Source organism: Apus apus, chromosome 17 (genome assembly GCF_020740795.1).
Source record: "Apus apus isolate bApuApu2 chromosome 17, bApuApu2.pri.cur, whole genome shotgun sequence".
Lineage (NCBI taxonomy): Eukaryota > Metazoa > Chordata > Aves > Apodiformes > Apodidae > Apus > Apus apus.
Genome location: NC_067298.1, coordinates 6,536,332 through 6,548,630, shown reverse-complemented (window position 1 = coordinate 6,548,630; position 12,299 = coordinate 6,536,332). Strand labels below are relative to the sequence as shown.

At 45.5% G+C, this 12,299-nt stretch overlaps 1 protein-coding gene across 1 annotated transcript in view; it reads right to left on the bottom strand.

The window, feature by feature from the left end:
- Positions 1-12,299, bottom strand: part of CACNA1G (calcium voltage-gated channel subunit alpha1 G) — a 140,935-nt gene that overhangs the window by 34,000 nt on the left and 94,636 nt on the right. The window contains exons 20-23 of the mRNA XM_051634860.1: positions 11,441-11,564; positions 8,434-8,502; positions 7,393-7,577; positions 2,664-2,790 (exon numbers count right to left, since the gene is read on the bottom strand). Of these exons, the coding sequence (XP_051490820.1) occupies positions 2,664-2,790; positions 7,393-7,577; positions 8,434-8,502; positions 11,441-11,564 (505 nt within the window). The remainder of the gene's footprint in view (positions 1-2,663; positions 2,791-7,392; positions 7,578-8,433; positions 8,503-11,440; positions 11,565-12,299) is intronic.

Here is a 12,299-nt window from a genome sequence, read left to right as displayed (position 1 = left end):
CTGGGTCACCAGCTCAACTGTAGCCCCGACTAATAGCCCAGGCCAGCTAATGGCTCCTCAACCCTCATGGAAAAACTCTGGCAACTCTCAGCCCAGTTAGCGATGCTGGTTTCAAGAGTTACCAACAAATTAAGTGTAACAGGGCCCCTCTGTCAGCAGAGAAAAGGTGGCACTGAAGAGTCGCAGTGATGGACTAAGCTCTGCTCTTACAGGTCACAAGGGAACACATCAGAGAGGAGCCAAGCTGCTGTGAGTGACGTTGAGCTCTTGCTGAATCGAGACTGCTGCCAGTCCTGCTCCAGCCTCTGTTCTCCAGCCATCATTAGGCTCTGCTGCCGAGCAGGGGGCTCTGAAACTATTCCATGAGCTTAATAAGTCAAGCCTGACTGGTGCTGGGTACCTGATCCCAAGCTTATTTCCTTCAGCGTAAACCAGGAGAGATGCAACCCCTGGGGAGTCAGCTCTTGATTTACACCTCCAGGAGGAACAGGAGCCTCCACATAGTTAATTCTAGACCTGGTGCTTCCTGCGCGTGGCACAGAGAGTGGCAGGGGATGATTACTGCTTCAGACAGGGTGATTGATGCTAGCAGGGTGGATGGTATCAGTGCCTGGGAGACATCCAACAAATCTGGGTTTATTTGCTGACAGAAGCTATTGACATTACTGTTTTTGGGGAAAGTGGCAACCCACTCTCCAGGCTCCTTAAAACACCACCTGGGTGTACGGAGAAAAGACACTGATGGTTTAGATCTGTTGTTCTAGACAAATATCAGTAGAAATAACAGTGAACAAGATAAACCCACGCATTACTCCATGGGTTTCCTTCAGAAATCAACAGCAGAGGGATGTTCTCTAGGCATGCAAAATTAATCACCACTCAAAGCAGCCATAAAACTTCTGGATGTAAGAAGAGAAGTATTGCCTGATCTTTCCATGGAGAAACACTACCCGTGGTAACGCAGACTGGGGAGATACAGCCTTCATGGAGAAAAGTTTTAATTAAGCAAGAAGGTAAACAACTGGTTTTAATATATTGCCTATAAACATAACTTCTCCAGGAGCTGGACTGTAATGTCACTCAGATGGGAGCAGTAACCCAGCTACTACTGGGGTTTGGAAACACAAAGCCCAGTTTCCAAATATGCTGATCCCTGCCAGTGCTTCAAATTTTAGCACTTCTGAAGACCTGGTGTTTCCTATTGTGTTTGTTTTGTCTGTTTCTTGTGTCTTATGAGTGACTATGTGGTCAAGCACTACAACAAAAAGTCTTGCTAAGAGGAAACACCATTAGAAACATGGACATTTGGATTTTAATAGCATTAAAAACCTCTGGTTTGATCCCCAGTTTATATTTACGTGGGAGAAACAACTATAAAAAGATGATCTCTCCAAGTTACAGCAAATAGCTACAGCACTCTTCTTACACCTAATTACCCATAAATATTAACTGAGAATTTTGCATCCTGAATACAGGATCAGTCTTGCTTGCATCTACCACTTAAGCACATCAACAGTCACGGCAATTTAATGTAAGGCTGCAAGTCACCAGGGAAAGCAATCTCAATTAACAGGGAGGAAATTCAAGGAGCATTCTGCAAGTTTTGTTGTTTGGCATAAATTTTCCTGTGTCTGAGTTTTATGTTGTTTTACAGGATATCCTTAGTCTTATGAATCTGTTTAATATAATGGATGGATGTTGCCGTACTGTAGTGCTAAGCCTCTCTGGCTGCTGAGATGGTTATGGCCAGCATGATTTGCTTCTCTGTTTATTTTCAATGCTGTATTTATTATTTAAATGGTATATTAGTATAAAATATTACATAAGACACCTTTCCGAAACAAAGCCAAATGGAGCTGCTTTCCAAAGCTGGCTGTGACAGATCAAATAAACTTTAGAAAGAAGTGTTATGTCAGAATATTTATAGGAAACAATCTCTTCTTCTCAGGTAATGAGAAACCAATTGCATTGGAAACTCTGCCACTGTTCTCCTGGGTTCCTGCACTCCTGGGACTGAGGACAATGCCAAGAGAGCTGGCAGGAAACAGACTCAGAAATGTCTGTTTCTGCAAGCTTTCATTTATACAAACTGTCAGAATGTGAATGATCTCCAGGTCAAGGTCCCTCTGGAATTTACAAACCAACAATTTCAGTTTTGAGAGTTTCTATTTCCCCATTGGTTTATACCGAGGAGAAAGGAGGAAGGGAGATGTTCCCGTGTTATCTCCCAGATGGAATGGGAATGGGATTGGGATTTAACAGTTTCCCTGAGCAGAGTTTTTCTGGTGGCACATGTCACACCTCAGGCCTGACCCTTCTGTGGTGTGCCTGGGGGAGAAAAGTGCAGAAATAGTCTGATTCACATCCCACTGCAGGAGATGTGCAGAAGTCCTTGTGGTGGGGAACGGATGAAGAAAGCCCGTTCTGGGCCTTTGAGAGGGTCATTGTGCTGGCTTTTGTATCACTGAGTGCAACAGGGAAGCTTCAAGAAAGTTCACCACATCAAGTGACACACAACCAAGACTAGGAAGTCAGGAGTAAATGCCAAACAGCACATTGGTTGAGTTTCAGAAAGGCTTGCCCTGTGCCCATTGGTAGAGACACCTCATGTGAGGCCATCTGGGGCTCATTATACTCTCGGGTTTGGTGCTGAGGGGACTCACCTGAACTCCCAGGATCCCAAAGATTATGAAAAAGGCACAGCAGATGACCACAATGTTCCCAATGGGCTTCAAGGATGACATGAGAGTCTCCACCACCAGCTTCAGTCCTTGGGCTCGACTAATTACTCTGTAGGGGCAAATAAGCACAAAAGTGATGTTAGTGCTGTTCTTGCCCAGTTCTGCCTCCTATCAAGCTAGAAGATGTGGAAAAAACAGCGTTGGGGATTTTTTTAGAATGGGAAATAACTCAAAAATCATGATGGAAAAAGCTGTTCTGGAAGATTGACCAGTGAGATTATAGAGTTGTTTGAGGGAAAGGGTCTCTGCCTGCACATACAGCTTTGCCTAAAAACAGAGGAGGAGGAGACCACATATGTGGAGACAGGCCAGAAAACTCACTGGAGAAGGACCTGGGAAAGGAAGGCTAGTCCCATATTTTTCAAACTTGGAATTATGCTTCTAATCCAACCTACTGCCTAACCACCCACATGAATTAGCCCAGGCTGAGATACTCAGTGACCCAAGAGTCAGAGTCTGCAAGGCAAGGGCTCTTCCCACTTCATCCGATTGCACAAAGCAAATGTTGGGCCAGGCAGTCTAAGGCTGAACCATTCTTATGGATGCTCAGATAGCCTAAAGACCTCCCCATCCCTCCCATATTACCCTCACACAGTCCTGGGTGAAATACTGCAACTGCCAAACTACAGAGGTGAAACTGAGGCACAGAAGGACCACAAGCCATGTTCTCGTAAGTGTGCAGGCACCTCATTTCCAATGATTTCAATGTAACTTAGGTACTTTGGTGTCTTTAGGAATCCTGACTTAGGTATCCTGCCCACTGCCACACAAGTCAGATGTTCTTAATAAAAGACCTGTGGTATAACTATTGAAGCATCCTTAAATTTTGGGGAACAAGTAAGAAATTTTAGTCTCCAGAGTCTAAAGTTGATAATTTTCTCTAACGCTTATTAGGAAAGCCTATTTTAGAAATCATAAAGTGATTTCCCTTGTGAGACACTATTTGGTATCCAGCAGAGAGAGAAAATAGGAGGTTACTCATCTGACTTCACAAAGTCACATGCGTTGAGAAAAAAAGGGCTGAGAAAGTGCAGTATTTGGCTTCTTTCAGAGTTTTGATCAACCAGGGAATTCCTCAAATGAGAATGCATGAGGGTAAAAGCTGCCACCAGTTTAGCTCCACATCAGTGCTGTTGCCAGCTCTACAGGGAGAAGAGACTTTGAAAAGATTTTGAAAAAGAATACTTCTTACTAATGAAAACCTTCAGACCTTGGAGCTGCCTCAGACTAAAGGCCTGATCCAACATTGAGGCAAGTCCATGCAAAGACTCTTGCTGCTCTCCTGAGAGTCTGATAACTCTTTTAGGCGTGCCAATTAAATCCTCAGCATTCCCAGTTTATTAGTGTCACCTCCAATATCTCAACATACAGCATCCGTGCAACTCAAGGTCCTGCTGTTATCAAGCTGGTAAACTCATATTATCTGACCCACCACTCCTACAAATTATTGCTGAAGGAAGAGGCTAATCTGGAGCCCTCCAGGTGTACCAGAGCCGTAGACCTGCTGACATTGCACTCAGGACAATTCCAGTCTTCATTAGGCATATGACAAATGGGGAAATTTAAATGAGTATTTTTTTTTTCAGCATGAAGAGAAATTAATCCCTTGAGTTCCTCCTGGTTCTGCCAGTCTTAGAGTACCCAACACTGTTAAACCCCTGGTGTGAGACACTCCAAGCCTTCCACTAGCCTCACGCCAGCTGGATCACATTTTGTAACATTAAGCCTGCTAGTCTGGTTAGAGCTCTCAGAAGAAGTAGCATTTAGATGAAGTACCAGATCAACATTAAAGAAGACCTTCCTCCACAGATTTAAAAAAAATAAATTAGCAAAGGTGTTAATATGATTGATAGAAGAGAGTCAATGAAATTATTATTTCATACTGCAATGGTATGAAAAGTGAATAATTTATCCCTCTGCTTTGGAAGTCAAAAGCCCAGATTCTGCAGAGAGTAAAACAGCACTGAAATCTATCCACACGAATTCTGAATATATTTTCAATTTTTATTTCTCTTGTATCTTAAGCTACAACACTTGATCCCAACAACAGCAGGTTGAATGCATTAGGAAGGAATGTTGTATAAGCAATCCATCTACTGGCTGAAACATCAGAGGGTCATGGAAACATTTAAATGTCACTCCTTTGTGAATATATTTTTGGAATTCTGGTCAGAAAGCTGGGCTCAAATCCTCATGGCTTCAATTTGGAGGCTGACAATCAATCATGCAATCAAAAGCCTGTGATTGGCACACAGGCCAGTTCTATTTAATGCCTGTGCAAAAGGCACATGTGTGGTTTTGTGTGTTGCGTAAAGCAACGGGGTTGTTTTCACAGGAGAAAATAAGAGACAGAAGAAGGGAGGTCTTTTGCAAGAACTTCTTCAGATAATCAACCAGGGAAGCCCATGCAGAGACAACGAGGGCTCTCCCTGCCCTCAGGTTGAGGGTGACATGCACAGCCATGGCTTGGCTTCTCACTGTCAGTGTCCTCCTGAAGCCCTGTCCACAACTGCCTGTGGGAAGGGAGGACAGAAGGAGCCAGGTTGGCTCCACTGCAGTGGGGATGGAGCATTCCCTTTGGGCTCTGCCCTACGCTTTCCTGGAAAGGAAAAACTGGCTCTGTCTCCACAGAGGACTTCACCTGGACACAGTGACTGGAGCCACAGTGTGCAAAAACCTCAGGTCACCTGTGCCAACTGTCAGTCCCTGTTGATCCAGCTGAACATCCCGGGCAGATCCCTGAGCTGTACAGCACAGCTGGTGGCAAAGGCAGGGTGGGCAGCTGTGGGCAGAGGCAGGCTCAGGCCAGCCCAGATGTGCATCACAGAGGCAGATGGGCTTTCACATGAGGAGATTTATGACTTACTGAAAAGCCCCCAGTTTGATGGCTGCTTTGTCATTTCCTACAAATCTAATTACAGAGGAATAGAACTGATTGTGAACATATTTAAGGAATGGGCTGGTTGCTGCCTTTTTACATTTCCTTTGTAGTAGAAGGCAGTATGATGGCTGAAAACATTCACACACTCTTTGAGAAAACATATCAAATGCCAACAGGAACAGAATAGCAATGGAAGAGCCTAATCCTGCACAGGCTCCAGATGGCAGGTCTTCCTCCAGCCTGCCGTTACTCCATGGATTATTCCCCATAACAGCAGCCTACTCATGCACACAGGTGACTGCAGAGAAAAGCTCTAGTAAACAAAGACCCAGCTCTTGGCTAGATAGACATATAGATCTACAAAGAAGCATACAGGGCTTTACTAGGTCAGACAGGTGACTTTAGCAGGGCTCAGCACAATCCAAGACAGGTGACTTTAGGCTAGCACAATCCAACCCTCTTACTCTAGATCCAATTTAATCAAACCACCTCAAGAGAAAAACTTGCATCCCACAGATCAGAGATGGGAAATAAATCCTTCTCTTACCCAGAGATATCACAATTATTTTCTAGGCTTTTTTAACATGAGTAAAAAATGCAGAGCTACTGAGTCAGCAGCCTGGCAGAAACTACCCCAGAAACTACAGTTGACTTAGGGATACTGGGGGACACATGAAGAGAAAAAAGTCTGCATTGGAGTCAAGTGGGAGACTTGCCATGTGGTCAGGGAGCTGAACCCCACAATAGCATGATCTGTCCAGATAAAAAAAAAAAATATTAAAGCAGCTCACACCTGAAAACTCACTGGGCCAAACATACACACAGCCCAATTTAACAGAATGTCTTTCAAAGCTGTTGAGAACATTTGGAAGCTGTACATACAGCAAGGTCACTGTTATTTAGATTTAGTATTCACACAGGGGTAGTAAAACAACATCTTTCTTCAGAAGCAGGGTCCTGTTTTTCTGTCCTGAAAGAGCAAATCCTGACTCAAAGCAAACCTTTTACGAGGGAAGCAGCAGTAAGATATGACAGGCACACAAAGATGCTTTGAGCAGGAAGGTTTATTAGCTGCTGCATAACAAGAGCAGCAACAATGGTATTGAACACGGACTGCATTTAGCATGGGGAGAAAACTTTGTGCCTCAGGGTTCAGGACAAAACAGATGCCTGTTTGGAAGAGCCTGGTCCTTGTGCCAGAGGGATGCCTGCCCTCGACCACGGGATATAATGCTGGCTCCCAGAGGTGGGGGACCAAGTTAGGGGGACAACTGCTTTCATCAATTTTCAAAATGAATGTCTCTGTAAAATTAATAGGGAACTGAGGGGAAAAGAGCTTCTTTGCATTCTAGGTTAAGCAACAGTTTAGTCTCTGCTTCCTTAAAAATGATCTGCCACCTGCTACTAATTTCCTTCTTTGTTACGAAAGCCATCGACTGCCTGAAGGAAAGGGGGAGAAGAAGCTGTTAAGCTGCACTTTACACAGAACAAATGAGAACACAAATAGCAGGGGATGTGTGTTTTAATGAGCAAAAGAGGCATTGATCAGTTTACTACTGCACTTGGGGCTGGTCCCAAAACACAGCGAGTGCCCGGAGCTCCTTGCAGGACCTGCGGATGCTCATTGTCTGGGGAGCAGCAGGAGCCCGGGCAGCAGGGCTGGCGCCAGGCGCCCTGCCCTTGTCTCGCCTGCCCCTTCCCTTGCAGGGCTGCTGCTGCTTGCTCAGCTCCCCGTTTGGCACACACAGCCTACACTCTTTTAGGTCCTACCTTAAGGGCCGCAGCGTCCTCAGCAGTCTCAGAACCCGCAGCATGCCCAGGATTTTGGTGCCGCTGTCGGATACCATCGAGACCAGGATGTCGATGACAGAGATGAGAACCAGCACCCCATCCAGCACGTTCCAGCTGCTTTTCAAGTAGGCTTTTTCCCCAAAACACAAGCCTAGTGCCACCACCTGCCCGGACACCAAGTTGCAACAAATTATGACTATCACATCCAATACGTTTCTTCCAGTTAGCAGCCTGCTGAGAACGCATTATTTACAGATACAAATCTGTGAGTCCATTTGCTTCCCAGTATAGAAGCCTAATTAGACAAATCAGCAAAGTGTTATATTGCAAGCATTGTAAAAATACCCCTGCAGGAACATCCCAGATTGTCCCTTACAGCTGATATATTTTTAATGCAGCTAAACTAGCTGCAGAAAACTGTTCCTTACATGTTTAGATCTGGCATGAAAAGTTTGATCATCTTTTATTCCTACAGACTGCTGCAGTAAAGGTTCAGAGTGGCTGACCCAAAGCAATCAATTACAAGCTTTGCAAATAAAGAAACTAGAGAAACTTTCCAAAGAAAGAGCAATTGTTCTGTGAGATGATTATGGATTACAAAAGAGAGATTTACAGCAATGGGTTTCTGAGCCTCCTGCCTCAAATCCAGCACAATGTTTCACTGGGCTTAACTCTCTCCCTCCTCAGGAAAGCAGGGAGCTGCTTAGGTTGTTGAAGACAATGGGACTTACATGCATGGTTGAAGTTAGGCCTGTGCTCAAGAGCTTTGCTAAATAGGGAAGGATTGCTGAACTGAAGCATCTCATTGCTCATATAATGGTGTAAATCAAGAGCAACTTCAGTGAAATTGTTCTGATGCAAAACGTGCTTAGAATAAGGCGTGTGGTGGGTATTTGAATGTGATTCAGAAGGGGAAAATATACCTCACTTGTAGCTGGTAGACCTAGGGGGTTTGCAGCTCCACTGTAATAAAATATTACTAATATAACACAAGTGCACTCATCCTCCCGTTACATTTACCTTAACTGTCATCTCAGTCAGGAAGATAACTGTAAAGATGTAGTTGGAGAGCGTTAGGAAAATCCGTTCCTATAAAAAAGAAAATGAGAGACAATGCATTATAGCCTGCTCTCTGCAGCTGCACACCTCCCTGGGCATATTTGGGCAGTTGCTAACTGTTCTCCAGCTTCTGTGCTGAAACAAATCCCGGGCTGTTTGCTCACAAAGCAGGGAAAAGCCAAATATTTAGACAATGTCACCGGGGAGGTTCAGCAGCGCCCGAGCACGGGGCTGGGTCAGCACCATGGACAGGGGCAGCCACCCAAGCCTGCCCCCGAATCCCCCCCGTTTGCCCCTAAATCCCCTCATCTGCCCCCGAATCCCCCCACTTACCCCACCCCCCATCTGACCCTCAAATCCCATCCTCCAGCAGAAACAGGGACATCTTCCCCCCACTTGGAGCATGCTTGACAAAGATCTACCTGCCCCTCACCTGCAGATGTCGCCGCAAAGTGCAAATATCACTGAGCTCCCAATTGTCCTAGAAATTAAGTCAATATTAGAGTGGCTGTGCTGCAAGGCAAGCAGGACCCATGGGACACCAAAGCACAGCTGGCATAAGTTGTCACAGCTCCACCAAAGCCAGTGAAGCCCTGGAGGTTTAAACCAGCTGAGAACTGTCCCCAGAAGGTTGACTCACTTGCTCAAAGCCACAGGCTAGACCTGGGTGTGAAGCCCAATAGTCTCATCTCCCAGTCCCCTGCACTATCCACCAGACCATGCAGTCCTCATTGCCACTGCTCTGCAATAGCAGCTAGTGATTACAGATGAGACCATGGGCTGGCTCCCTATCTGTAGTTAGAAGAAACCTTTCTTTTAATGATGGTCATTAAATAAATTACACTTTTTCCCTAATCCCTGGACAATCTCTGATTGCCTGTACTGAGAAATGGGCAGCAGAAGGCAGAGGCTGGAGGAAAGAAGATGCGTATGCATGTATGCATGTGAGCATACAATTGAACCAGCTCCAGTTCTGCTAATACCAGTTTTGGATTTATTTCTGCCTCTCCCTACAGAGCAGTCCTGTAAGAGATGCAGATCTCTCGCTCAAAATGAGATGCAATTTAAACAAGACAAAACACCTTGGCAACTCACTCGCTTGCCAGATCATGATTTACTGAAAGTGACTCAGGAACCACAGAGCAGCTTGTTTCCATACTGGGTCCATAATTAATTAGGTCCTAGACCTGCACTGTGATTGCCTGAGCTGTGATAGGAAACATCTCTGGCCGTTACCTGACAGCCACACAAAAGACTGCTGTAGAGGAGTAGACAGTTGTGTGGGAGAAAGAGAGTAGGGACCTGCTTGTGGAGCTGGAGATAAAACAGCAATAGCATGGAGGAGAGACAGGGGATATTACATTCCTCTCTGGCAAGCATGTGGCTATTTTGAAGGATAATCTCCCTGGCCCGTGTCGTGCACTCTGCAACAGGGAGTGCATGTTGGCTAGCAACAGCATCCAGCATCCCCCTTCTAATAAGCCAGCTGAAACTGGGACAGGGAAAGAGAACTCACTTGAAGCAGCTAGAAAATCCACAGCTTGGGGAAGCAAAGTACAATTATTTAAACAATTCAAGCTAAACTAACTCTCTCAGTTTCCAGATAAGAGCTCCATCAGCACAGGCGAGGGCCCGCACCCTCCTCCTGGCTCTCATGCCCCACCACTCAGCATCCCCCTTCTCCTCCCTGCTGCTCCCAGACCATGATCCAGCTCAACTCTAGTCCTGGAGCTCATTTTGGTTCCTTCGGTTATAACCTCATGCTGATAAACCTCAAACTGGCCCCTGTATCCTTTCCTCTCAGCACTCTTCTAATGCCCAGGGACACCACAGCTCATCCTTCTCTCATATACTGTTTTTTTGTGCTACAGCTCTTTGCTATGGACTCCCCTGACTCACATATCTCAACATATTCCCTTAATCTCTGTGTAACTACAATTCCTTTTGGAGCCAGCTATGGTGAATGGTGACCCTCCGAGGCAGAAGCAAGGGGCTCCAAAGAAGCATCTGGGATTTCAAGGGACATTCTCATCCCCCATTTGGGGAATAGCAGGGTGATTTCTTCCTGCTAGACCGGCTGGCAGAGAGTCCTGCTCTCTTCTTGTTTCATGACTGCATGATAATCAAAAGGGGAAAAATAGATTTAGGGGATGGACCACTGGGCAAACCATTTCAGTAAGGAGGACTACTAGGGAAAGCTTAAAATAGGCACAGAGCAGCCAGGACTCCAGTTTTGAGGTCTCACATTGAAGATCCACAAAAATGAACAGCCTGACACGCCTACATCAACAAAACAGGATTCTATACGATTGTGATATGAGCAGTCCTTTGCAACATGTCAGCAAGAGCCCAGCATATCTCTCAGCCACAATCTATGCTAAAATAAAAGAGAAATAGGATGATTCTGTCCCTCTGACTGATGGATGTTGGTGCTGTGGGGGTCTGGTTTGAGAAATCCTTACATAGTCTATTAAACCAAAGTGGTTTGCAGAAATGGCATTGCAGTGCATGTATCAGTTGAGTTTTCCTTGTGTGACAACAAAGCTGGTACACAAAAGGGGAGAGAAGAGGATAAAATGAACAGTTTCCCCCCCGTTCCCTTCACACCACACATAAGTGCCCGTGAAGAACAGATGGAAGAAACAAACACTGTGTTGAAGGAGGAAAAGTGTTGGAAGGTTTATCAGAGAAGGAAACTGAGACAGATGTCATGCTTATGTCAGGTGTTAAAACCTTGATTGTACTTGCAGAAATGGGATATTTGATACACTGCAGGCCATGAGCTCTGCTCTTGTACTTTGAATGGGTGCTGGGTAGGGACCAGGAGAGTTGCTGTACCTAATGCAAAGGATACACAGGGTGTCTTGGCAGCTTCCCACTTATAAAAGAGAAAGAAAGTGAGACCAAGTGCACAGCAGTGGGGTCCAACCCCTGGGAGCACAGGAAAAGGTTAAGCTCAGAAACTCACAGCACTGTGAGGCTCGATTTTGGGTCGTTCCATGGCAATGGTGATGCAGTTCAGGAAAATTATCACCAAGACGATATGATCAAACATCTTGTGCGTGATGATTTTATTGCACATCAGGCGGAATCTGCCAAAAAAGAAGTTAAAAAAAAAAGAAAGAGGACACACAGACTATTAATGCTCGACTGGTTGGGGAGGAAGGCAGCAGCTCAACGTATGGTAGGGGAATTGAGCGCTCTGTCTGCAAAGCAGATGAGCTACAATCTCCCAGTCTCCTCCCTGGCAGAGCCTCAAGCTGAAGGCAAATCGGGGTATGAATAGAGAAGGATCCAAGATACAGAACTGGGCCACAAATTTCAAGCCCTGGTAATGTTCACAGGGAGCTTTCGGTCACTGGAAATGGAGCAGCTGCTTCCACAACTCAGATGTGCAGCCAGGTTTGGATCTGACCCCCTAGTCCGTAATGCTCAGGTTTAGCTTAAATAAGGGAAGAAATATTCCCAGCAAGCCTGTAAGGGTTGAGCACACATGGAACAAAGGGACAGAAGCTATTTATTGTGACAGATGGCTGTACACTGACCCAGGATTCGTAATACCATATTACATTTCCCAAAGCCTGTTTCTGAAAATCTCTCTAATCTTGGTATGAATGAACTCAAATACTGCCCAGGGGCAACCAGCTCAAACATGAGAAACCCTCATTGATCATGTCCCGGGGAACAGATAAGAGAGCACAGATCCCATCTGGGCTTTGGGAAGGGCAGAGCTGGGGGCCTGTGGCAAGGAGAGGGTGTTTTCTGGGGGTTATTGAAAGAGGGAGGAAGGGAAGAGGGAGAACCTAAGTCCAGGCTGAGAGGCACAT